Source organism: Oncorhynchus keta, chromosome 27, assembly GCF_023373465.1.
Source record: "Oncorhynchus keta strain PuntledgeMale-10-30-2019 chromosome 27, Oket_V2, whole genome shotgun sequence".
NCBI classification, from domain to species: Eukaryota; Metazoa; Chordata; class Actinopteri; order Salmoniformes; family Salmonidae; genus Oncorhynchus; species Oncorhynchus keta.
Window position 1 is genome coordinate 18,805,754 of NC_068447.1, and position 27,794 is coordinate 18,833,547.

Consider the following 27,794-nt stretch of genomic DNA (forward strand, 5'->3'; position numbering starts at 1 on the left):
CTCCGGGGTACCCAAGCCATTCTATAACAGTGATTTCCAAGCCGGTCTCCGGGGTACCCAAGCCATTCTATAACAGTGATTTCCAAGCTGGTCTCCGGGGTACCCAAGCCATTCTATAACAGTGATTTCCAAGCCGGTCTCCGGGGTACCCAAGCCATTCTATAACAGTGATTTCCAAGCCGGTCTCCGGGGTACCCAAGCCATTCTATAACAGTGATTTCCAAGCCGGTCTCCGGGGTACCCAAGCCATTCTATAACAGTGATTTCCAAGCCGGTCTCCGGGGTACCCAAGCCATTCTATAACAGTGATTTCCAAGACATTCTACATTAAAGTCCAAAACTAGACAACTAACTAAACTAACTTCTCATCAGTAAAGCCCTGGTGGTGGATTAGCTAAAATAGATGTGGAATGGGGAGATGGAGAGTTCTAGAAGCCCATCGGTCCCAGGAATTGCAGGGGACCCAACAACCCTATAGAGTTCTAGAAGCCTCACCTGTCCTAGGAAGTAGATCCCTCCACCTACGATGAAGGCAGAGATGGCTGTCCCAATGACAGCAAACAGTGTGATGGAACCAATGTTCTGGAAGAAGTTACCCTGGCAACCAGAACACATGGAGGTGGAAAGATGAGCACCAAATATCCCAATACACCAAGAGGAAACACGTAAGCTCGTAAACACAGAGACACACGCTCGTAGACACACGCTCGTAGACACACGCTCGTAGACACACGCTCGTAGACACACGCTCGTAGACACACGCTCGTAGACACACGCTCGTAGACACACGCTCGTAGACACACGCTCGTAGACACACGCTCGTAGACACACGCTCGTAGACACACGCTCGTAGACACACGCTCGTAGACACACGCTCGTAGACACACGCTCGTAGACACACGCTCGTAGACACACGCTCGTAGACACACGCTCGTAGACACACGCTCGTAGACACACGCTCGTAGACACAAGCTCGTAGACACAAGCTCGTAGACACTCGTAGACACACGCTCGTAAACACACGTAGACACACGCTCGTAAACACACGTAGACACACGCTCGTAGACACACGTAGACACACGCTCGTAGACACACGCTCGTAAACACACGCTCGTAAACACACGCTCGTAAACACACATAGACACACGCTCGTAAACACACGCTCGTAAACACACAGAAAAACACACGTACGCAAGTACACACACACCTTATGTAGAGAGTATCCTGATTCGAAGATGATGGGCGGCAGAAGCAGGAGGAAGAACATGTTGGGACGAAACATCTCCTCTTCCTATCAGGGGACATGGTGGTTAACACACTCAACCTCGTTTCATCTTTAGCAATGATTTTTTGCAACAAAATAATTCAGGTGACTGCAGTCAGTGGGAGCGAGGAGTGGAAAGGATGAGAGAAAATGAAAATAGAAGGAGATGAGACAGGAAAGAGGGCCTACATAAGTTTGCAACAGACCTTGATTTGTCAAAACACATCTTTCAGTTCGACTTCAAGAGAGCTTCACACACACTAATGAATCATAGTGAGGCTCCCCTTAGAGGCACAAGACTGAGTTTGACCTAGCCTAGCACCACCATGACGCACATGATAAGCCCCTCAGGGGCACACACGTCTACAAACCTACTCATGCATACATAATGTACATACTCAGATTTATGGTACTTTATCTGACTCACACTGTACCCTGACCTGTGACCTCTTTCGCATCAGTTATGCGGGGGGGGAAAACATCCGGTTTTCCCGGGATACAGCATCTTCAACCTAGCTTCCGTTTCCCCTGAAAACCGGATGTGGGGACTCCGCTCAGGCGTTTCTTGTACACCTGCTACGTTAGGTTAATGGGATATAATGAAATCATTGTTGGCTCTCAGCTAAAATGTCTGGGCTCCTGGATCAGGAGTAGGCGTCATGTGCTGTTGCATTACGTTGTGTGTGGGGATTGTAAATCGCCTCACTATATCGATGCTGACTATAAATATCAACATGCGTGACAGTAAGTACGGCATGTTAGTGATTCAGGTGTAACTAAGTGTGTACAATCATTGTATTGTTATGCATTGTCAACCTGAATACCATATCCAGTGGGGCACAGAAGTTTAAAATAAATTATACAAATACTGAGCTATATTGCTTGCTAAAAAAATAAAATACAAATTATAATACAAATCATTCAGGGAGAGACTAGGAAGTAGGATCCCCTGTTTTCAATACTCCAGAACCCTCCCCTTGTGAGGATAACGATACAGCGTTTCTATCATGTTTTATGAGATTGGAGAAAACTTTGGGAGGGATATTAGACCATTCAACCATACAGAATCTTTCCAGATCCTTGAAAACCTTCACCTGTACTTATGGACTGCCCTCTTCAAACCACAGGTTTTCAATAGGGTTCAAGTCCAGAGATGGAGATCGCAAAATGTTGATTTTGTGGTTAATTAACTATTCCTTTGTGGATTTTGACATGTGCTTAGGGTTATTATCTTGCTGGAAGATAACTTGAGGCCAAGTTTCAGCCCCCTGGCAGAGGCAACCAGGTTTTGGGATAAAAATGCTCTGGTACTTGGTAAATTTCATGATGCCATTGACCTTAACAAGGGCCCCAGGCCCAGTGGAAGCAAAACAGCCCCATAAAGATCCACCACCATATTTTACAGTAGGGATGAGGTATTTTCTGCATTGTTCTTTCGAAGGCCATTGGTGCGTGCGTCCAAACAGCTCTTTTTCCTGTCCTCTGAACATAGCAAACTCCAGGCGGTGCGAAACGGCATTGGCACTTGGATTGGAACCAGTGCTCATGGTCATATGACAAGAAATTAGAGATATACTCAAAGCCACCGCACACCAGAGGTGGGCTTGGCCTCAAAAGAACAATGCATATGCAGAAAATACCTCATCCCTACTGTAAAATATGGTGGTGGATCTTTGATGTTGTAATTTGTTTTTACTAGGCTAACCTGTCTGCTTTGTGCTGACAGGGCAGTTTGGACATGCAAAGCGGATTTCTGAGCAAACAGGTCTATCTAATCCCGACCATAGAGAAGGTTGATTAGTCGTAAGGATTGACTACTAAGGTACATTGTGTTACCACTCTACATAAGAGGAAGTAGATAGACTGACACTTTATATTCTGGATAAGAATTAGGAACTGTTTCTAGTTCAGTTAAATCTTCTAATGCAATTTTAGTTTCACATTTTTTACGTCACATGCACAAGTACAGTGAAATGCCTTCCTTGCAAACTCAGCAAGGAAGGTATTTTTTTTGTCAGCAATGCTAACAATGAATATATATATATATATATATATATACACATATACACATATACACAAAGTAAGCATACTATATACAGGAAATATCTTAAAAGTCAGTTCCAATACCATATTACATGTGCAGGGATACTGGAGTGATGGAGGTAGGCATGTATTGGGGTAAGGTGAAGAGAAAACAGGATATAAGATAAACAGAGTAGCAGCAGCTTGTATGCGAGTGGGTGTGCAGAGTCAGTATAAAATGTACAGTGCCTTTGGAAAGTATTCAGACCCCTTGACTTTTTCCACTTTGTTACGTTGGAGTGGAGGAGGAAAGGACATACGGGAAGAGCCAACACGTTGGAGTGGAGGAAGAAAGGACATACGGGAAGAGCCAACACGTTGGAGTGGAGGAGGAAAGGACATACGGGAAGAGCCAACACGTTGGAGTGGAGGAGGAAAGGACATACGGGAAGAGCCAACACGTTGGAGTGGAGGAGGAAAGGACATACGGGAAGAGCCAACACGTTGGAGTGGAGGAGGAAAGGACATACGGGAAGAGCCAACACGTTGGAGTGGAGGAGGAAAGGACATACGGGAAGAGCCAACACGTTGGAGTGGAGGAGGAAAGGACATACGGGAAGAGCCAACACGTTGGAGTGGAGGAGGAAAGGACATACGGGAAGAGCCAACACGTTGGAGTGGAGGAGGAAAGGACATACGGGAAGAGCCAACACGTTGGAGTGGAGGAGGAAAGGACATACGGGAAGAGCCAACACGTTGGAGTGGAGGAGGAAAGGACATACGGGAAGAGCCGACACGTTGGAGTGGAGGAGGAAAGGACATACGGGAAGAGCCGACACGTTGGAGTGGAGGAGGAAAGGACATACGGGAAGAGCCGACACGTTGGAGTGGAGGAGGAAAGGACATACGGGAAGAGCCGACACGTTGGAGTGGAGGAGGAAAGGACATACGGGAAGAGCCGACACGTTGGAGTGGAGGAGGAAAGGACATACGGGAAGAGCCGACACGTTGGAGTGGAGGAGGAAAGGACATACGGGAAGAGCCGACACGTTGGAGTGGAGGAGGAAAGGACATACGGGAAGAGCCGACACGTTGGAGTGGAGGAGGAAAGGACATACGGGAAGAGCCGACACGTTGGAGTGGAGGAGGAAAGGACATACGGGAAGAGCCGACACGTTGGAGTGGAGGAGGAAAGGACATACGGGAAGAGCCGACACGTTGGAGTGGAGGAGGAAAGGACATACGGGAAGAGCCAACACGTTGGAGTGGAGGAGGAAAGGACATACGGGAAGAGCCAACACGTTGGAGTGGAGGAGGAAAGGACATACGGGAAGAGCCGACACGTTGGAGTGGAGGAGGAAAGGACATACGGGAAGAGCCGACACGTTGGAGTGGAGGAGGAAAGGACATACGGGAAGAGCCAACACGTTGGAGTGGAGGAGGAAAGGACATACGGGAAGAGCCAACACGTTGGAGTGGAGGAGGAAAGGACATACGGGAAGAGCCAACACGTTGGAGTGGAGGAGGAAAGGAGGAAACGATGCGGTAAAAAAAGGACTGCCGGCAAAGGAACGACACAGGAAGAGAAGGAGAAATGGGAGGAGAGGGAGAAATGGGAGGAGAGGGAGAAATGGGAGGAGAGGGAGAAATGGGAGGAGAGGGAGAAATGGGAGGAGAGGGAGAAATGGGAGGAGAGGGAGAAATGGGAGGAGAAGGAGAAATGGGAGGAGAAGGAGAAATGGGAGGAGAAGGAGGCAGCGAGTGAAAGGATAACAGGAGGGAAGCACATAAGGGAAAAGTAGACATGTTGGAGAAGAGAGATAGAGGGATGAATGGAAAAGGATGAGAGCATAGCCAGGGAAGACAGGATGTCATTGCCTGAGGGGTTGGTAGAGTGTGGCCTTGGCAGTTAGCAGCATGGTCCTGGGGGGAGGGGGGGGGGACAGAAGTGGGACAAGGATGAGCAGGAACAACAAAAAGAGGGGCCAGGGAGTGAGAGGGCAGACAGAGAATAGAGAGGTGAATAAAATGATAGAGAAAGAGTAGGAGCGTGAGAGACTCATGAAATAACTCTTAGATACTGAAGGTTGAGTCACTGTCACACAGAAAACAACAAGACCGTGCGTATATCAGACATGGAATGGTTTAGGTTGTCTCCAGATTGGGTTAAACAAATTGAGGGGCTGTCTTGAAGCATTAATCACTTTTTATGACACACGGGTACTGGGAACCTGGGGCAGACGCACGGGTACTGGGGCAGGCGCACGGGTACTGGGGCAGGCGCACGGGTACTGGGGCAGGCGCACGGGTACTGGGAACCTGGGGCAGACGCACGGGTACTGGGAACCTGGGGCAGACGCACGGGTACTGGGAACCTGGGGCAGACGCACGGGTACTGGGAACCTGGGGCAGACGCACGGGTACTGGGAACCTGGGGCAGACGCACGGGTACTGGGAACCTTGGGCAGACGCACGGGTACTGGGAACCTGGGGCAGACACAGACTCCAATAGACACTAAGAAAGTTGTAAAAACAAGACAACATCTCAAACATTCACATATTCTGTGCATGAGTAATCAGTCTACTCCTAGAATAAAAGGCCATTTTAAGGGACTGTATTCAACAAGCAGGAATTAAACATTGACAGCAAAGTGTGTAGTGTACCTTCCAATTAGCAAGCTCATGAAACTCAATGATCTTTATGAAGCCTCCCATCAGGATCCCTGGAAGAGAAAGACAACCACAAGATATCATGAAGAGTTCAACCAACACATAAAAAAAACACTCATCTCCATGACAGTTTTAAAGGTCTCACATTATCAAAGCTAAGAAAAGGCCACATCTCCTTGAAATGGAAATACCAACTCCTAAAGACCATTAGTGTGTGGATGTTAATACCAAGTAGGGAATTCATGTATTATCTTTAAAAGAATAAGAAAGCTATTGTCTAATAACGTTTCTTGGGCACAGGGGAAAGGGGTTAGTTTGTTTGTGTGTGTGCGACAGGCATTATAAACTGGGTGGTTCGATCCCTGAATGCTGACTGGCTGACAGCCATGGTATATCAGAATGCATACCACAGGTATGACAACATTTATTTTTACTGCTCTAATTACATTGGTAACCAGTTTATAATAGCGATAAGGCACCTCAGAGTTTGTGGTATATGGCCAATATACCACAGCTAAGGGCTAAATCCAGGCACGCCGCGTTGTGTCTTGCATAAGAACAGCCCATAGCTGTGGTATATTGGGCATATACCAAACCCCCCACAGGCCTTATTGCTTAATTATACAACACTATTTCCTCTCCAGAAAAAGTTCAATCTGGGAAATTACCTCACAGTTGACTATCTTCTCCATCTAGATGTGTTCTCTGTGTAATATCTTACACAAGCATCTATTCTACTCTGTCAACCTGCAAGGCTATTTCTGTTTCAGATGCCGTGCCCTCGCAAAGATCTAAAATGGAGATATCTGACATAGTGGTGTAATAAATGAATAAAACCAAATTGTAAGACAAGAAAACAAATGTAGGTCCAATGAGTGCTCAAACAGTATGAATCTAAAGTAGTACGACAGATTGCACATCACACGTGGTACCTACCTAAGGACACAACAGCCACACTCTCCGGCAGAAAATGTAGTTTGAACTTAATAAGCAGGTGCACCAATATGATGCAGATACCTGAGAAAACCGATACAATGGGACAGTGTCAATTTGAGAATGAAACATAGTTAAGATCACATGTTAAAAATTGACAAAATACAGTATTTGAGAGCATCCAAACAATTTCACTTCAAGAAAACCAAAAATGCTGTGGAATGCATTTAAGTTATTATAGCTTCAATCCACTATTTTATTTCAAATGGAACCAATCCATGTGTTTAGACCAACATAAACTAATCTGCAATAATCAACATAGTTGAACATCCAAATAGTGTCCAACCACTGAAGTCCAGACTCCCAAGTTTGATGCTGTGAACAGTCTGACGTCTAACCTCTTATCTCCCAAAGTGCTGGGAATCCACATACTGAATTGTGCTGATCAACACTGCTTCCATTTGTGTGTTGTGAAAACAAAAAGTTGAAAACCGTCAGGGTAGAACACTTGCATCAATCTGTGGACCAAAGACTTTGGTTTTCCCTTTTACTAATGAGCTAGACTAATGATTGCGGGTCTTGAGTCATTTCCTGAAAGCTGTAGTGTAGCCAATAGACTAACGAGTATTTAGGAATAAGGAAGCACTCAGTCCATTTAAGCCTCTCACTTAAAGATTGGCAGCTGAAGGAAGTGTTAAGCATTGTGTAGGCTAGCTTTCCTGGCAGAGCCTCATATACAATACAATTGTTTTGCAGATGCAATGTGAGAGTATTTGGTTTTGTTGAATTAATTATATGGATATTTTTTTATTGTGCTCGGCCGACATTGCAACTAAACCTTTATGTACTTGTGACCCACTGAGTTAACACAACAAATATGCTATATCTAGTCTAAGAACCAGTCTAGGATCCAGTCCTAAGCCTTGACAGAATTATTCAGCCACAACCTCTGACTGACCCACCATTTGGGATACACTGGTCGTCTGATTTAGAATACATCTTCGAACTCTAGAGGCTGCACTAATCGATACTAATGCAGAGGACTGGAATTCCTAAGAGGCAGAACATGTAGGCTTATGTCCTCTTTAGATTGTCTGAAGTGCTGCCACATCATTCCCCATCATCCATTCCTTGCTTCCTCCAAAACACTACTTCGAATTAAACTAGAACAAAAAGACCATGATTTTATGGATTGTCTCAATTTAATCCATACAGCATTATGCTACCACTTCAATTAATTACTTCTAAATTATGCTTTAAGATACAAATGTCAAACATATGTCAACAATCCTTCCTACAAAGGCCAATCTATGGATTAAGTGTAGTGAAGGGATCCCCCTAATCGGAGGGAGTGGTAGTGTTTTAGTGTTGCAATGATGGTGTATGGATAGAGCCATGAACATGGAATATAGGCTATACAATTTAGTACTTTCTTCTCTAATTTTTGTTTTTTTGTTTTTAAGATTCAAAATCCATAGGCGCTTTAATAATAATAATAATAATACAAATATGCAGAAGATTGATGGACAGACACTACTGACCGATGACCAGTAGGCTGAAGAATATGGTCATCCCACTAGACTGTTCCTCCTCCTGGGCCTTGACCCCAGCACCTGGCAGGATGGGCTTTGGGGTTGGCTTAGGGGTTGCCTTGACACCCACAGTGGTAGCGTGGAGGGTGTCATTACTGGAGTTATCTGTGTCATTTAACAGGCTGGAGCAAGGAGACAGAATAAGAGTTATCATTTTGAGACACGTGGGTAAATAGGCTATCAAATGACATCCTATGGCTAAAACAGAAGTGCACCTGGCTCTGGTCAGGCATAGTGCAGCCTGCTCTATGCTTGTGTACATGGGTGTCATTTGAGAGTAATTTGTCAATGTGTGTTTTTATCCTGTGTGATAAGAATGTGTCTCAATGTAAAGGAATATCGTTACTGACATTACATTTTAGGTAACCTCATCCCCAGGCTTGAGGAGGAAGCAAACAAGACTACATTTTAGCTAGGCTACCAAGAGTATGCAATGGGTCACCTTGGCCTACCAAACATGACCGTAGCCGAATAAACTCCGCGGTGAAGGAAGTGTCTGATGAACTCTAACTTCATCACCATGGAGTGGAGTTTAGTCAGCTACCCCTATGCTTGCTCTACACACGTCATCCACGAATAACGACAGCTGTTTCACCAGTTGCAGTCAAGGGCAACGCATTAAAAAGCTATAATCACACCTGGTTGATTGCTCTGCGTGGCCGTCTTGTTGAGGATTGGCAGCAGCTATATTTCCTTCGTTTCTCGAGGATTTTTTGTTGTCATCAGGAATAATTGTATGATCCTGTTCCAATCCAACATCGTCTCTGTCGTGCAAATCTAACAACGATTTTTGTCTCTCAACTCGTTCTGTCGTGAACAAATTTGGCCACGTCAACAAAAGACAAATAACAAGATGATACGCGGAGCCTTTCATTCTTCAAATAATGCTTTTAAAACAGCAAAGCGATGGTTTTAAGAGAAAATACTTGCACATCCATTTCTGTTTCATCGCATGTTGGCCACATCACAACTCTGCTTCCTGTTTGAACGAGCAGGGAGTTGTAGTTTTTACGTGCCACCAGGAAGGTCTTCAAATTGACTAGATCATTTTATGTGCTGATTTATGGATATAAAATATAAACTCGCCAAAAATAGTAATATCAATAACCACACTGTACAATCTTCACATCGACTTCAATATTTAGAGTGGTTTAATGGGCTTTGCCTTCAGGTAATTTCCTATAATTTCCCTCGAATCCCGGAGCTGACAAGGTAAACAATCTGTCGTTCTGCCCCTGAACAAAGCAGTTAACCCGCTGTTCCTAGGCCATCATTGGAAATTAGAATTTGTTCGTAACTGACTTGCCTAGTTAAATAAAGGTAAAATTAAATTTCAATAAATTGCAATAAGATATGACTTTTCACGGGATTTGTAGTTTCTGAAGAAAGAGCATTCCTGTATTATATAGCGACTGGACTGGAAAGAGTAGGCCTAGTCTATTTTACATGGAGAAAATTCGAGACAAGTGGCATTGGGGTGAAAATAGTAGTAAAATAACTATTGAAGTGAACATGTTTGATAGGCCTACAAACAATTAAAGGCAATCTTCAGCCCAGCCCCATACTGCCCATTGTTCCACATTCAATGGGTCTACAGTAAATTAAACCAGATGCTCACAGCTTCTTTGTACCAACAGGCCTGACATTTAAATCAGGATGCTGTTATGCTGTTGGTTGCCAGTCAAATTACAGTAGCCAACATTTGAATGCCTGGTTTGTGCTGAGCCATGCCTAAGGCAGAAGTTATGAATGTAGGTGGTGACTGACTGTATGCCTTGGGGGGATCACACACACACCAACACTACTCTTTTTCTCCCTTTACCATTTCCTCTTTGGCATGGCCAAGGGCACATCGCTTCCATAGTTCCCCTTCCCCAGGCATTTCTCTCAAAATTATCTATTTAAAGCGTACTCTGAGGGATAGGCTGGTCTGACCTTGTGCTCAACATGTTCACATTGTCTACACGACACATGCCAAAATGCACATTTCTACAAACTTGCAAGCGGAAATATTCACTTCCATGCATTATCTACAGGACCATCACAGACCCATGCACACATTGGCACATAAACAGATACATAAATGTGCACAAACACATATGCTACATGCATGCACGCACACACACACACACACACACACACACGAACAACACACACAGTCACATGTTTTCTCTCTCTCACAGACACATACACACACAATAAATATATTAGGATTGAGTACCACAAGAGCACACCATGGCTTTATGTTTTATTTTATCTTATAGAAAATGTATTGCGTAATGAAACATATTGGGGAATAAAGATACAATATAAAACCTAATAAAGTATACATTTTGCATCCATCCTGGCAATATTGTTAATATTTTGTTATTTCATTTTGGTCTAGGGCTATAATGGCTCCTCCACCTTGGCATAAAATAAGTGGAGTAAAGTACTAAAGTAAAAATATTTTGAAGTACTACTTAAAGGGCAACTCCGCCACATGTTAATTATCTCCAACATCATACCATTACATTTAACATTTACATTTAAGTCATTTAGCAGACGCTCTTATCCAGAGCGACTTACAAATTGGTGCATACACCTTATGACATCCAGTGGAACAGCCACTTGCATCTAAATCTTTTTTTGGGGGGGGGGGGGTGAGAAGGATTACTTACCCTTACTTACCCTATCCTAGGTATTCCTTGAGTACCTAGGATGTCTACATACAGTGCTTTCGGAAAGTATTCATACCCCTTCACTGTTTCCACATTTTGTTAAGTTGCAGCCTTTTTCTAAAATGGATTAAATGAAAACAAATTCTCTGCAATCTGCACACAGTACCCCATAATGACGAAGAGAAAACAGGTTTTTAGAAATGTTTGCAAAACAATTCAGACCCTTTGGTATGGGACTCGAAATTGCACTCAGGTGCATCATGTTGCCAATGATCATCCTTGAGTTGTTTCTACAACTTGATTGGAATCCACCTGTGGTAAATTCAATTGATTGGACATGATTTGGAAAGCCACACAGCTATCTACAGTTGAAGTCAGAAGTTTATATACACCTTAGCCAAGTACATTTAAACTCAGTTTTTCACAAATCCTGACATTTTATCCCAGTAAAAATCCCCTCTCTTAGGACAGTTAAGATCGCCACTTTATTTTAAGAATGTGAAAAGTCAGAATAATAGTAGAGAGAATGATTTAATTCAGCATTTATTTATTTCATCACATTCAAAGTGGGTCAGAAGTTGACATACACTCAATTAGTATTTGGGAGCATTCTCTTTAAATAATTTAACTTGGGTCAAACATTTCGGGTAGCCTTCCACAAGCGTCCCACAATAAGTTCCTTACAGAGCTGCCGTAACTGAGTCAGGTTTGTAGGCCTCCTTGCTCGCACATGCTTTTTCAGTTCTGCCCACACATTTTCTATAGGATTGAGGTCAGGGCTTTGTGATGGCCACTTCAATACCTTGATTTTGCCATAACTTTGGAAGTATGCTTGGGGTCATTGTCCATTTGGTAGACCCATTTGCAACCAAGCTTTAACTTCCTGACTGATGTCTTGAGATGTTGCTTCAGTATATCCACCTAATTTCCCTTTACTCATGATGCCATTTAGTTTGTGAAGTGCACCAGTCCCTCCTGCAGCAAAGCACCCCCACAACATAATGCTGCCACACCCGTGCTTCACGGTTGGGATGGTGTTCTTCGGCTTGCAAGCCTCCCCATTTTCATCCAAACATAATGATGGTCATTATGGCCAAACTGTTGTATTTTTGTTTCATCGGACCAGAGGATATTTCTCCAAAAAGTATGACCTTTGTCCACATGTGCAGTTGCAATCCATAGTCTGGCTTTTTTACGCCGGTTTGGGAGCAGTGGCTTCTTCCTTGCTGTGCGGCCTTTCAGGTTATGTCGATATATGACTCTTTACTGTGGATATAGATACTTTTGTACCTGTTTCCTCTAGTATCCTAACAAGATCCTTTGCTGTTGTTCTGGAATTGATTTGCACTTTTCGCACCAAAGTTAATCTCTAGGAGACAGAACGCATCTCCTTCATGAGCGGTATGACGGCTCTGTGGTCCCATGGTGTTTATACTTGCGTACTACAGTTTGTACAGATGAACGTGGTACCTTCAAGCATTTGGAAATTTCTCCCAAGGATGAACCAGACTTGTGGAGGTCTACAATTATTTTTCTGAGGTCTTGGTTGATTTCTTTTGATTTCCCCATGATGTCAAGCAAAGAGGCACTGAGTTTGAAGGTAGGCCTTGAAATACATCCACAGGTACACCTCCACTTGACTCAAATGATGTCAATTAGCCTATCAAAAGCTTCTAAAGCCATGACATAATTTTCGGGAATTTTCCAAGCTGTTTAAAGTCACAGTCAACTTAGTGTATGTAAACTTCTGACCAACTGGAATTGTGATACAGTGGTTTATAAGTGAAATAATCTGTCTGTAAATAATTGTTGGGAAAATTACTTGTGTCATGCACAAAGTAGATGTCCTAACCAACTTGCCAAAACTATAGTTTGTTAACAAGAAATTTGTGGAGTAGTTGAAAAACGAGTTTTAATAACACCAACCTAAGTGTATGTAAACTTCCGACTTCAACTGCATATAAGGTCCCACAGTTTCTTTATTTTTTTTTTATTTCACCTTTATTTAACCAGGTAGACTAGTTGAGAACAAGTTCTCATTTGCAACTGCGACCTGGCCAAGATAAAGCATAGCAGTGTGAACAGACAACACAGAGTTACACATGGAGTAAACAATTAACAAGTCAATAACACAGTAGAAAAAAGGGGAGTCTATATACAATGTGTGCAAAAGGCATGAGGAGGTAGGCGAATAATTACAATATTGCAGATTAACACTGGAGTGATAAATGATCAGATGATCATGTACAGGTAGAGATATTGGTGTGCAAAAGAGCAGAAAAGTAAATAAATAAAAACTGTGGGGATGAGGTAGGTGAAAATGGGTGGGCTATTTACCAATAGATTATGTACAGCTGCAGCGATCGGTTAGCTGCTCAGATAGCTGATGTCTGAAGTTGGTGAGGGAGATAAAAGTCCGCAACTTCAGCGATTTTTTGCAATTTGTTCCAGTCACAGGCAGCAGAGTACTGGAACGAAAGGCGGCCGAATGAGGTGTTGGCTTTAGGGATGATCAGTGAGATACACCTGCTGGAGCGCGTGCTGCGGATGGCTGTTGCCATCGTGACCAGTGAACTGAGATAAGGCGGAGCTTTACCTAGCATGGCCTTGTAGATGACCTGGAGCCAGTGGGTCTGGCGACGAATATGTAGCGAGGGCCAGCCGACTAGAGCATTCAAGTCGCAGTGGTGGGTAGTATAAGGTGCTTTAGTGACAAAACGGATGTCACTGTGATAAACTGCATCCAGTTTGCTGAGTAGAGTGTTGGAAGCGATTTTGAAGATGACATCGCCGAAGTCGAGGATCGGTAGGATAGTCAGTTTTACTAGGGTAAGCTTGGCAGCGTGAGTGAAGGAGGCTTTGTTGCGGAATAGAAAGCCGACTCTTGATTTGACTTTCGATTGGAGATGTTTGATATGGGTCTGGAAGGAGAGTTTGCAGTCTAGCCAGACACCTAGGTACTTATAGGTGTCCACATATTCAAGGTCGGAACCATCCAGTGTGGTGATGCTAGTCGGGCATGCGGGTGCAGGCAGCGATCGGTTGAAAAGCATGCATTTGGTTTTACTAGCGTTTAAGAGCAGTTGGAGGCCACGGAAGGAGTGTTGTATGGCATTGAAGCTCGTTTGGAGGTTAGATAGCACAGTGTCCAATGACGGGCCGAAAGTATATAGAATGGTGTCGTCTGCGTAGAGGTGGATCAGGGAATCGCCTGCAGCAAGACCAACATCGTTGATATATACAGAGAAAAGAGTCGGCCCGAGAATTGAACCCTGTGGCACCCCCATAGAGACTGCCAGAGGACCGGACAGCATGCCCTCCGATTTGACACACTGAACTCTGTCTGCAAAGTAATTGGTGAACCAGGCAAGGCAGTCATCCGAAAAACCGAGGCTACTGATTCTGCCGATAAGAAACTGGTGATTGACAGAGTCGAAAGCCTTGGCAAGGTCGATGAAGACGGCTGCACAGTACCGTCTTTTATCGATGGCGGTTATGATATCGTTTAGTACCTTGAGTGTGGCTGAGGTGCACCCGTGACCGGTTCGGAAACCAGATTGCACAGGGGAGAGGGTACGGTTGGATTCGAGATGGTCAGTGACCTGTTTGTTGACTTGGCTTTCGAAGACCTTAGATAGGCAGGGCAGAATGGATATAGGTCTGTAACAGTTTGGGTCCAGGGAGTCTCCCCCTTTGAAGAGGGGGATGACTGCAGCAGCTTTCCAATCCTTGGGGATCTCAGACGATATGAAAGAGAGGTTGAACAGGCTGGTAATAGGGGTTGCGACAATGGCGGCGGATAGTTTCAGAAATAGAGGGTCCAGATTGTCAAGCCCAGCTGATTTATACGGGTCCTAGGTTTTGCAGCTCTTTCAGAACATATGTTATCTGGATTTGGGTAAAGGAGAACCTGGAGAGGCTTGGGCGAGGAGCTGCGGGGGGGCCGGAGCTGTTGGCCGAGGTAGGAGTAGCCAGGCGGATGTCATGGCCAACCGTTGAGAAATGCTTGTTGAAGTTTTCGATAATCATGGATTTGTCGGTGGTGACCGTGTTCCCTAGCCTCAGTGCAGTGGGCAGCTGGGAGGAGGTGCTCTTGTTCTCCATGGACTTCACAGTGTCCCAGAACTTTTTGGAGTTGGAGCTACAGGATGCAAACTTTTGCCTGAAGAAGCTGGCCTTAGCTTTCCTGACTGACTGCGTGTATTGGTTCCTGACTTCCCTGAACAGTTGCATATCGCGGGGACCGTTCGATGCTATTGCAGTCCGCCACAGAATGTTTTGTGCTGGTTGAGGGCAGTCAGGTCTGGAGTGAACCAAGGGCTGTATCTGTTCTTAGTTCTGCATTTTTTGAACAGAGCATGCTTATCTAAAATGGTGAGGAAGTTACTCTTAAAGAATGACCAGGCATCCTCAACTGACGGGATGAGGTCAATGTCCTTCCAGGATACCCGGGTCAGGTCGATTAGAAAGGCCTGCTCACAGAAGTGTTTTAGGGAGCGTTTGACAGTGATGAGGGGTGGTCGTTTGACTGCGGCACCGTAGCGGATACAGGCAATGAGGCAGTGCATGTCAGAGCAAAAACCAAGCCATGAGGTCAAAGGAATTGTATGTAGAGCTCCGAGACAGGATTGTGTCGAGGCACAGATCTGGGGAAGGGTATCAAAAAAAGTTCTGCATCATTGAAGTTCCCCAAGAACAAAGTGGACTCCATCATTCTTAAATGGAAGAAGTTTGGAACCACCAAGACTCTTCCTAGAGCTGGCCACCCGGCCAAACTGAACAATTGGGGGAAAAGGGCCTTGGTCAGAGAGGTGACTAAGAACCCAATGCTCACTCTGACAGAGCTATAGAGTTCCTCTGTGGAGATGGGAGAACCTTCCAGAAATCCAACCATCTCTGCAGCACTCCACCAATCGGACGGGAGCAACTCCTCAGTAAAAACCTCATGACAGCCCGCTTGGAGTTTACCAAAGGCACCAAAAGACTCCCAGACCATGAGAAACAAGATTCTCTGGTCTGATGAAACTAAGATTGAACTCTTTGGCCTGAATGCCAAGCGTCAACTCTGGAGGAAACCTGGCACCATCCCTACAGTGAAGCATGGTGGTGGCAGCATCATGCTGTGGGGTTGTTGTCCAGCGGTAGGGACTCGGAGACTAGTCAGGATCGAGGCAAAGATGAACGGAACAAAGTACAGAGAGACCCTTAATGAAAACCTCCTCCAGAGCACTCAGGATCTCAGACTGGGGTGATGGTTCACCTTCCAACAGGACAACGACACTAAACACACAGCCAAGACAACACAGGAGTTGCTTTGGTATAAGTCTCTGAATGTCGTTGAATGGCCCATCCAGAGCCCGGACTTTAACCCAATCGAACATCTCTGGAGAGAAAGTAGATGTGCAGCCACTCTCCCCATCCAAGCTGACAGAGCTTGAGTTGATATGAAGAGAAGAATGGGAGAAACTCTCCAAATACAGGCGTGCCAAGCTTGTAGTGTCATACCCTAGAAGACTTGTGGCTGTATGTGGCTGTATAGCTAAAAAAAAAAAAAAAAGTTTTTGCTTTGTCATTATGGGGTAGATTGATGAGGGAAAAGCTATTTAATCAATTCTAGAATAAGGCTGTAAACTAACAAATGTGAAAAAATGTGGTTTTAAAATGATGTGGTTTTAAAATGATAAGGCCTAAAAAAATGCTCCGTTTTCACATATTTAGACAGTAGTTTGTTGTTGCAGATAATGAATATGAAGTTGAATATGAAGTTGAAAACTTTCCTATTCATATTTTTTTTGCAACTTTTACTTTTACTCCACTACATTCCTAAAGAACATATGTACCTTTTACCCGCATACATTTTCCCTGACACCAAAAAGTATATGTTACATTTCGAATGCTCAGACAGGACAGAGTGATGGTCCGATTCATGCGCCTATCAATATAACTCGTCATCCCTACTTCCTCTGATCAGGCGGAATCATTAATCACAAACAGTAGTGGTGCGTGGGTAAAATCACCAGGGAAGGCAAGCCAGGAAAAAAGCCATATTACAACCTATGTGTTAGGATAATTGCGTTATTTGCTCTATAACCTGTTAGTTCCTACTGTATGCCTTGACACCGTGATATATACATACCGTGATAGACAATAAGAAGACAATGACAGAATAAATTCAACCACACCTTTGTTTCATCACAAAACCGGAGACATATTTCCGGTTAAGTCCATAAAACATATTGCATGTGTAACAAACAGTTACATGACCTACAGCATGGTCAAGCAAGTGAATGTTTCCGACATTTTCGCACTACTAAACAACTATTGACTTTGAACCATGGAGAGTTACCGCAAGTTGCAAAGAAAACAGGCGACGCCTCCACTATTCTAGCACCATTTCAACATAATTTAATCACCTACGCTTAGTCTAATACAGTGACATCTAAAATATACCAAAAACGATTTAGTCCAATTAATGTAAGCTAAATATGATGTCACAACTGAGCTAACTCGGTTTAGCTCAATGCTGATGAGCTATTATTTTATTTAAAAAAATACATAAACAGAAGCCATTAAACAGTCATTTTCTATGAATGTATCTTTACTTTTACTCAAGAATGACAATTGAGTACATTTTCCATCACTGCATAAAGTCAATCAGTATCAGTGACGTAGTGAAAGAGTTTGCACACACTCCCTATGGGGAAACGAGACGCCTCCTCATAAAGGCATGGCACATTTTTTGTGGAAGGTAGACGCTAGTAGCTTTCCGTTCATAGTAGGCTACCACCGCCCGAGCGGCCGAGTTCCCCCGCGTCTGACTGTAGGCTAATGATGTCCTTCCACTGAATACGACACCGACAGTTTTGACTGCATTTTCGCGATTAGCTGTTCCACATTGGGACTTCTTCTAAACTGAATCAAAGCTGGCTTTAGCTGTCTTACCTTTCGATTCTGTCTTTCTATTCGCTAGACTTCCTACTCGCCTAGCCACTCATCTTTCCCGCAGAATATCTGCTGCAGTCGACAAATAAAACCGATTATTCGCAGATTGCGTTTACATCTGGACACGCTCGGGAGATTTGAGGCCTACTATTAGCCTATCTCTATTGTAAAGAAGAAAACGTCTGCGTGTTTTTGCGACTATATAATGCCGACACATCTGAGATTTCGGAGAAGGTCATTCCTTGGGCTTATATTCCTCTTCTCACTGTCCACCACTGCATTGTACTTCATCTATTCAGCGCCTGGTATCGGTAAGTCAGTCCCCATTGATCTGTAATACACTGAAATCACCCTTTATGTGATTATAATGAGATCCTCACGTCTGTGTGTTGAAGATCATGTACAGCTCGCACTGGCAACTAATGGGAGTGTTTCATAGGCTTGGGAAGCCGCGCGCCTCTCTGCTTAGGCTGCTTGGAAGTCACCAGACAATTTTATGGCTCATGATTCCGGGACGCAACTGGATGCGAGCAATGCACCTGCGTGATGATGGCGAAGTCCTTGTTGATTTTCTGCCTCTGAGGATAATCAGAACGGCTTTAGGGTTCCTGCTCTTTTGCAGATGAGCAAAGTAGCATATTGGATCAATCTACTTCTATAATTGGTGATTTTATTATCCTTACTAACGTTGGAAACATAAGGTTCAGAGTGCAACATGCATGGTTGAATAGAATATAATTAATGAAATGGAATACTTTGTTATAGAGGATTGATTTTTAGTTTGGTACCAGTCTGTTGAGCTTTCATTCCTTCCACTCCTGTCATTTGCCAAGTCTTTGGCAATGATTTGGCAAAAAACAGGAGTGGCGAGTGGAATGATAGCTGAACAGTCTGGTACCCAGGCTAGATTACAGTAACTGGGCTGCTCCCACTCCTACAGGACTTTACAGTAACTGGGCTGCTCCCACGGGACTTTACAGTAACTGGGCTGCTCCCACTCCCACAGGACTTTACAGTAACTGGGCTACTCCCACAGGACTTTACAGAAGAGTAATTGGGTGGCAACGAAGCTGGGCTGCTCCCACTCCTAGAGGACTGTGCAGTAATGTAGATGCTCACACTCCTAGAGGACTGTGCAGTAATGTAGATGCTCACACTCCTAGAGGACTGTGCAGTAATGTAGCTGCTCCCACTCCTAGAGGACTGTACAGTAATGTAGCTGCTCCCACTCCTAGAGGACTGTGCAGTAATGTAGCTGCTCCCACTCCTAGAGGACTGTGCAGTAATGTAGATGCTCCCACTCCTAGAGGACTGTGCAGTAATGTAGATGCTCCCACTCCTAGAGGACTGTACAGTAATGTAGCTGCTCCCACTCCTAGAGGACTGTACAGTAATGTAGATGCTCCCACTCCTAGAGGACTGTGCAGCAACATAGCTGGGCTGCTCCCACTCCTAGAGGACTGTGCAGTAATGTAGCTGCTCCCACTCCTAGAGGACTGTACAGTAATGTAGATGCTCCCACTCCTAGAGGACTGTGCAGTAATGTAGCTGCTCCCACTCCTAGAGGACTGTACAGTAATGTAGATGCTCCCACTCCTAGAGGACTGTACAGTAATGTAGATGCTCCCACTCCTAGAGGACTGTGCAGTAATGTAGCTGCTCCCACTCCTAGAGGACTGTACAGTAATGTAGCTGCTCCCACTCCTAGAGGACTGTACAGTAATGTAGCTGCTCCCACTCCTAGAGGACTGTACAGTAATGTAGCTGCTCCCACTCGTAGAGGACTGTGCAGTAATGTAGATGCTCACACTCCTAGAGGACTGTGCAGTAACGTAGCTGCTCCCACTCCTAGAGGACTGTACAGTAATGTAGCTGCTCCCACTCCTAGAGGACTACAGTAATGTAGCTGCTCTCACTCCTAGAGGACTGTGCAGTAATGTAGCTGCTCCCACTCCTAGAGGACTGTACAGTAACGTAGCTGATCCCACTCCTAGAGGACTGTGCAGTAACGTAGCTGGGCTGCTCCCACTCCTAGAGGACTGTACAGTAATGTAGATGCTCACACTCCTAGAGGACTGTACAGAAATGTAGATGCTCACACTCCCAGAGGACTGTACAGTAATGTAGCTGCTCCCACTCCTAGAGGACTGTGCAGTAATGTAGATGCTCCCACACTGGGCTGCTCCCACTCCTAGAGGACTGTACCTAGAGAGGACTGTACAGTAATGTAGATGCTCCCACTCCTAGAGGACTGTGCAGCAACATAGCTGGGCTGCTCCCACTCCTAGAGGACTGTGCAGTAATGTAGCTGCTCCCACTCCTAGAGGACTGTGCAGTAATGTAGCTGCTCCCACTCCTAGAGGACTGAGGACTGACTGTACAGTAATGTAGCTGCTCCCACTCCGAGAGGACTGTGCAGTAACGTAGCTGGGCCGCTCCCACTCCGAGAGGACTGTACAGTAATGTAGCTGCTCCCACTCCTAGAGGACTGTACAGTAATGTAGATGCTCCCACTCCTAGAGGACTGTGCAGTAACGTAGCTGGGCCGCTCCCACTCCTAGAGGACTGTGCAGTAATTTAGCTGGGCTGCTCCTACTCCTAGAGGGCCAGTTTATCAGCTGAGGTGTCCAGCTGTAGTCATGAGTTTCTTTGTGTGGCCCAAAGGTCAGCTGTTTTTATTACACCACGCTGTACTGTATTATGACTCTTATCCTGTTGTGTGGGATGATTCTTGGCATTTTATTGCCTGTCTTATGCTGCCTGTGAGAGTCACTGTGAGAGTCTAGAACAGCAACCTGTTAATGCCACAACATGCAAGGCTACTGTTTAGAAAATATAGTTATTTCTTGATTAGACTCAATTAGTGGTGTGATTATTTAATGAATGATCAGAACAGTTTGACTTCCACAGCACAGCGAGTGAAGAGATACAGTGGTGGAAAAAGTACCCAATTCTCATACTTGAGTAAAAGTAAAGATGCCTTAATAGAAAATGACTCAACTGAAAGTCACCCAGTAAAATACTACTTGACTAAAAGTATTTGATTTTAAATATATTTATGGATCAAAAGTAAATGTAATTGTAAAAATATGCGTAAGTATCAAAAGTAAAAGTATACATTTATAATAATAATAATAACATTTCATATTACTTATATTAAGCAGACCAGATTACACAATTTTACTTGTTTTTAAAAAAATGTAGGGATAGCCAGGAGCATGCTCCAACACTGACATAATTTTCAACTGAAGCACGTGTTTACTGAGTCCATCAGATCAGAGGCAGTAGGGATGACTGGGGATGTTCTCTTGATCACTGTGTGAAATAGACAATTTCTTGTCCTGCTAAGCATTCAACATGTAACAACTACTTTTGAGTGTCAGGGAAATGTGTGGAGTAAAAAGTACGTCCTTTTCTTTTGGAATGTAGTGAAGTAAAAGTCCTCAAAAATATATACCCTAAAAATGACTTAAGTAGTACTTTCAAGTATTTTTACTGAAGTACTTTACACCACTGGATAGGTATATGACTGAGTAAGCTAAACACCAGGGTGGGCGTGTCTCAGTAAACTAGTAGGTACTACTGTGCTGAGAAGGATGAAGTCGCCCTTAATCTAAGGTCAGTTTTGTATTTGAGGAGGGTTGATCAAGCACCTTTACTTCAACTCTGAGCATATAGCAATCCAGCCTCATGCTGTTGACAAGCTTGGACATGAATCAATTTGCAGCTTTACATTCCGCATTAAATCTGACACAAATGACATAACTGTTTCGAGTAACAATTCGTATGATAAAGAACAAGTTAGTAGTTATTTAGTTGAAGTGAGATAACCGATCACATGGTTCGTACTATCCAAACGGCAGAGGCGGGCCCAATCAGAGGCAGGGAAGAAGGGTTACTATAGGGCATATGTTTTGTACAGTAGGCCATGAATGGTTTCACGATTAGTCAAAGATGGCCTTGCTAAAACTAACAATGTGGTAATATATTCTGCTAAAAAAAATGTCTTCTTCCCCCTAGCACTACACAGCTGATTCAAATAATCAACTAATCATCAAGCTTTGACAATTTAAATAATCTGTGTAGTGTTAGGGCAGAAACCAAAACGTGCACCCCTCTGGGTCCTGAGGATCTAGTTTAGGAAATGATTGGGTAGGGGTAAAGTAAGGATTTCAGACAGCACCATATTTCCCTCTGTCCTGGACTCCTTTTAAATAATTATTTCATATGCTTATAATGCTTTATAAATGTATTATATAAGAGACCATAGTCAGAACATCACTTCTATTTCAACATACAGCCATCAACGTACAATGTAGTCTAAACTGTTCTGACTTGTCTCTTTATCAGAAGCTACAGTGCTCATGTGCTATTTATTCAATATGCTCATATTCATTGAAGCCTGAATATTGTGCTTCAACCACTTCACTGGAGAACATCCTGCTGTTTTAATGCTGCTATGCTGCTTCACTGGGACGAAAGGCACACACCTACATAATGCCAACCTCCCCTTACTCAAGCCCCAAACAATTGTCCATGGACAGACATATAATACAAGTATAAAGCATTATAAGCATATGCAATAATGATTTATAGTCATATTAGCTATTATAAGGACGGAGTCCTAGTTCAGCAGGTGTATTTGTTGGTAAACATTTTATGTCCAACACCTGCTCCAACCCATTGTGACTTACAAGGTAAACATTTTGATGTCCAACACCTGCTCCAACCCATTGTGACTTACAAGGTAAACATTTTGATGTCCAACACCTGCTCCAACCCATTGTGACTTACAAGGTAAACATGTTGATGTCCAACACCTGCTCCAACCCATTGGATGTCCAGGTCCTCCCTTGTAAGTCACATGTTGGAACTTTACCAATCATCAAAGGGTAAGCTGATCTCCCTAAGTCATCAGAATGGCTATTGACCCACCTGTGCTTTTTACCTATTGAAGCTGACTTAATCAATAATTGAATCAATGTTCATATGGGGGAACACGTCAACTGATTGGAATTGGCTTTGCAGGTCATGGGTTTTTTACCCTGACTCTTGTCTACAATTGTTTTTAAATGTCAGCCAGTTTACTCTTTGAAAAATTGACGGCCGTTCTAAAACCATAATTTAGCTTCATTCGTTTACCACCATTTAAAAAAAAAACGTAATTTATTGATGATCTCCGTTTGTTAGTGCAAACAGTTTTCCTTCCCTCTGTTATCCTGTCTTTCCCTCCTTCCCTCTGTTACCCTGTCTTTCCCTCTTTCCCTCTGTCACCCTGTCTTTCCCTCTGTCACCCTGTCTTTCCCTCTGTCACCCTGTCTTTCCCTCTGTCACCCTGTCTTTCCCTCTGTCACCCTGTCTTTCCCTCTGTCACCCTGTCTTTCCCTCTGTCACCCTGTCTTTCCCTCTGTCACCCTGTCTTTCCCTCTGTCACCCTGTCTTTCCCTCCTTCCCTCTGTCACCCTGTCTTTCCTTCTGTCACCCTGTCTTTCCCTCCTTCCCTCTGTCACCCTGTCTTTCCTTCTGTCACCCTGTCTTTCCCTCTGGTTCTCCTGGGTGTTGATTGTAGTGTTTTAAAGGCTGCGTGACCCTGAAAGTAAGATGGGTCCAGAAACGGAACTAGCAGCAGGCCATTAATAATGGATGGTAACTAGGAGCAGGACTGCTGTTACTAAAAGCTACAGTTTAGACCCCAACACTTGGGGCCTCACAGAGGGGTGATACAGGAGAAGAGGTCAGAGTACAGTAGTTCTGGGGGTGGGGAATACAATGGGGTTAGGGAAGAAGGGTGGAAATTGACTAGGAAAAGGAGGAAGAATGATGGAGAGATGTTGGATCCAGGGACATCCTAAATATAGCCTAACTCTCTCTCACTCACATGCACACACACATTTAAACAAAACAAATATATTTCATTCATTTACTCATTTATAATTGGTAGATTTTGTTATGTGTTTTAACAAACCTTTATTTGAGTACTTTTTTTGTGGTGTGGTTTTCATATAATACCTTGTGCTTCCAACCACAACCTGCACACCAGTTTTTAAATGTTTTTATCTGTATTGTTCTCTTATCACTTTCTTTGGTGCAAATACATTCAACTTAAACTAATGGCCATACAGGGGAGGAGGAGTTTATGAAAGAAACCGGGGAGGAGATGTGTAGTGTAAAATGAAGGAGGGGGAGGGTATAAGTGGTAGATACACCCTCCCGTCTCTCCCCTCCCAATATCTACCACTTCCCCCCCCCTCACCTGTCTCTCACACTTACACCCTCCCCTATATCTACCACTTACACCCTCCCCTATATCTACCACTTACACCCTCCCGTCTCTCCCCTCTCCTGTAAGTGGTAGATATAGGGGAGGGTGTAGGTGGTAGATATAGGGGAGGGTGTAGGTGGTAGATATAGGGGAGGGTTTACGTGGTAGAGACAGGGGAGGGGAGAGACAGGGGAGGGTGTAAGTGGTAGAGAAAGGGGAGGGTGTAAGTGGTAGAGAAAGGGGAGGGGAGTGACAGAGGAGGGGAGAGACAGGGGAGGGTTTAAGTGGTAGTGACAGAGGAGGGGAGAGACAGGGGAGGGGAGAGACAGGGGAGGGTTTAAGTGGTAGAGACAGAGGAGGGGAGTGACAGAGGAGGGGAGTGACAGGGGAGGGTTTAAGTGGTAGAGACAGAGGAGGGGAGTGACAGAGGAGGGGAGAGACAGAGGAGGGGAGAGACAGGGGAGGGGAGAGACAGAGGAGGGGAGAGACAGGGGAGGGTTTAAGTGGTAGAGACAGAGGAGGGGAGTGACAGAGGAGGGGAGTGACAGAGGAGGGGAGAGACAGGGGAGGGGAGAGACAGGGGAGGGGAGAGACAGGGGAGGGGAGAGACAGAGGAGGGGAGAGACAGGGGAGGGTTTAAGTGGTAGAGACAGAGGAGGGGAGTGACAGGGGAGGGGAGAGACAGAGGAGGGGAGAGACAGGGGAGGGAGGGTAGAGACAGAGGAGGGGAGTGACAGAGGAGGGGAGAGACAGGGGAGGGTTTAAGTGGTAGAGACAGAGGAGGGGAGTGACAGAGGAGGGGAGAGACAGGGGAGGGGAGAGACAGAGGAGGGTTTAAGTGGTAGAGACAGAGGAGGGGAGAGACAGAGGAGGGGAGAGACAGAGGAGGGGAGAGACAGGGGAGGGTTTAAGTGGTAGAGACAGGGGAGGGGAGAGACAGAGGGGAGGGGAGAGACAGAGGAGGGGAGAGACAGGGGAGGGTTTAAGTGGTAGAGACAGGGGAGGGGAGAGACAGAGGAGGGGAGAGACAGAGGAGGGGAGAGACAGGGGAGGGTTTAAGTGGTAGATACAGGGGAGGGGGAGGGTTTAAGTGGTAGATACAGGGGAGGGAGAGACAGGGGAGGGTTTAAGTGGTAGATACAGGGGAGGGGAGAGACAGGGAGGGTTTAAGTGGTAGATACAGGGAGGGGAGAGACAGGGGAGGGTTTAAGTGGTAGATACAGGGGAGGGTTTAAGTGGTAGAGACAGGGGAGGGTTTAAGTGGTAGATACAGAGGAGGGGAGTGACAGGGGAGGGTTTAAGTGGTAGATACAGGGGAGGGGAGAGACAGGGGGGGGGAGAGACAGGGGAGGGTTTAAGTGGTAGAGACAGAGGAGGGGAGAGACAGAGGAGGGGAGAGACAGGGGAGGGTTTAAGTGGTAGATACAGGGGAGGGGAGAGACAGGGGAGGGTTTAAGTGGTAGATACAGGGGAGGGTTTAAGTGGTAGATACAGGGGAGGGGAGAGACAGGGGAGGGTTTAAGTGGTAGATACAGGGGAGGGGAGAGACAGGGGAGGGTTTAAGTGGTAGATACAGGGGAGGGTTTAAGTGGTAGATACAGGGGAGGGGAGAGACAGGGGAGGGTTTAAGTGGTAGATACAGGGGAGGGGAGAGACAGGGGAGGGGAGAGACAGGGGAGGGGAGAGACAGGGGAGGGTTTAAGTGGTAGATACAGAGGAGGGGAGTGACAGGGGAGGGTTTAAGTGGTAGATACAGGGGAGGGGAGAGACAGGGGAGGGTTTAAGTGGTAGATACAGGGGAGGGGAGAGACAGGGGAGGGTTTAAGTGGTAGATACAGGGGAGGGTTTAAGTGGTAGATACAGGGGAGGGGAGAGACAGGGGAGGGTTTAAGTGGTAGATACAGGGGAGGGGAGAGACAGGGGAGGGTTTAAGTGGTAGAGACAGGGGAGGGTTTAAGTGGTAGAGACAGGGGAGGGGAGAGACAGGGGAGGGTTTAAGTGGTAGAGACGGAGCAGGGTTTAAGTGGTAGAGACAGGGGAGGGTTTAAGTGGTAGAGACAGGGGAGGGTTTAAGTGGTAGATACAGGGGAGGGGAGAGACAGGGGAGGGTTTAAGTGGTAGATACAGGGGAGGGGAGAGACAGGGGAGTGTTTAAGTGGTAGATACAGGGGAGAGACAGGGGAGGGTTTAAGTGGTAGATACAGGGGAGGGGAGAGAGGGGAGGGTTTAAGTGGTAGATACAGGGGAGGGGAGAGACAGGGGAGGGTTTAAGTGGTAGATACAGGGGAGGGTTTAAGTGGTAGATACAGGGGAGGGGAGAGACAGGGGAGGGTTTAAGTGGTAGATACAGGGGAGGGGACAGGGGAGGGTTTACAGTGGTAGATACAGGGGGGAGAGACAGGGGAGGGTTTAAGTGGTAGAGACAGGGGAGGGGAGAGACAGGGGAGGGTTTAAGTGGTAGAGACAGAGGAGGGGAGAGACAGAGGAGGGGAGAGACAGGGGAGGGTTTAAGTGGTAGAGACAGAGGAGGGGAGAGACAGGGGAGGGTTTAAGTGGTAGAGACAGAGGAGGGGAGAGACAGGGGAGGGTTTAAGTGGTAGAGACAGGGGAGGGTTTAAGTGGTAGATACAGGGGAGGGGAGAGACAGGGGAGGGTTTAAGTGGTAGATACAGGGGAGGGGAGAGACAGGGGAGGGGAGAGACAGGGGAGGGTTTAAGTGGTAGATACAGGGCAGGGGAGAGACAGGGGAGGGTTTAAGTGGTAGATACAGGGGAGGGGAGAGACAGGGGAGGGTTTAAGTGGTAGATACAGGGGAGGGGAGAGACAGAGGAGGGGAGAGACAGGGGAGGGTGTAAGTGGTAGAGACAGGGGAGGGGAGAGACAGGGGAGGGTGTAAGTGGTAGATACAGGGGAGGGGAGAGACAGGGGAGGGTGTAAGTGGTAGATACAGGGGAGGGGAGAGACAGGGGAGGGTGTAAGTGGTAGATACAGGGAAGGGGAGAGACAGGGGAGGGTGTAAGTGGTAGAGACAGGGGAGGGGAGAGACGGGAGGGTTTAAGTGGTAGAGACAGGGGAGGGTTTAAGTGGTAGATACAGGGGAGGGGAGAGACAGGGGAGGGTTTAAGTGGTAGAGACAGGGGAGGGGAGAGACAGGGGAGGGTGTAAGTGGTAGATACAGAGGAGGGGAGAGACAGGGGATGGTGTAAGTGGTAGATACAGGGGAGGGTTTAAGTGGTAGAGACAGGGGAGAGACAGGGGAGGGTGGGAGGGGAGAGACAGGGGAGGGTGGGAGGGGAGAGACAGGGGAGGGTGGGAGGGGAGAGACAGGGGAGGGTGTAAGTGGTAGATACAGGGGAGGGTGTAAATGGTAGATATAGGGGAGGGTGTAAATGGTAGATATAGGGGAGGGTGTAAATGGTAGATATAGGGGAGGGTGTAAATGGTAGGTG

The 27,794-nt window shown here is 45.6% G+C and overlaps 2 protein-coding genes across 24 annotated transcripts in view; one reads left to right on the forward strand and one right to left on the reverse strand.

Moving 5' to 3' along the window:
- Window positions 1-11,306, reverse strand: part of slc9a8 (solute carrier family 9 member 8) — a 32,053-nt gene extending 20,747 nt beyond the window's left edge. The window contains exons 1-8 of one of the 11 annotated variants that reach the window (XM_052481856.1): window positions 11,142-11,304; window positions 8,431-8,603; window positions 6,893-6,973; window positions 5,951-6,009; window positions 5,606-5,773; window positions 5,518-5,557; window positions 1,208-1,291; window positions 496-597 (exon numbers count right to left, since the gene is read on the reverse strand). In XM_052481856.1, coding sequence (XP_052337816.1) covers window positions 496-597; window positions 1,208-1,291; window positions 5,518-5,557; window positions 5,606-5,773; window positions 5,951-5,970 — 414 coding nt within the window. In that variant the 5' untranslated portion in view covers window positions 5,971-6,009; window positions 6,893-6,973; window positions 8,431-8,603; window positions 11,142-11,304. Of the gene's footprint in view, window positions 1-495; window positions 598-1,207; window positions 1,292-5,517; window positions 5,802-5,950; window positions 6,010-6,892; window positions 6,974-8,430; window positions 8,604-9,119; window positions 9,484-11,141 lie in introns of those variants that run through there. The other 10 variants (XM_052481855.1, XM_052481850.1, XM_052481849.1 and 7 more) reach the window with 10 other exon arrangements.
- Window positions 11,307-17,832: 6,526 nt separating this feature from the next.
- b4galt5 (UDP-Gal:betaGlcNAc beta 1,4- galactosyltransferase, polypeptide 5) overlaps window positions 17,833-27,794 on the forward strand; it is an 81,056-nt gene continuing 71,094 nt past the window's right edge. For all 13 annotated transcript variants that reach the window (XM_052481862.1, XM_052481861.1, XM_052481860.1 and 10 more), the window contains exon 1: window positions 17,833-18,394. In XM_052481862.1, coding sequence (XP_052337822.1) covers window positions 18,289-18,394 — 106 coding nt within the window. In that variant the 5' untranslated portion in view covers window positions 17,833-18,288. The remainder of the gene's footprint in view (window positions 18,395-27,794) is intronic.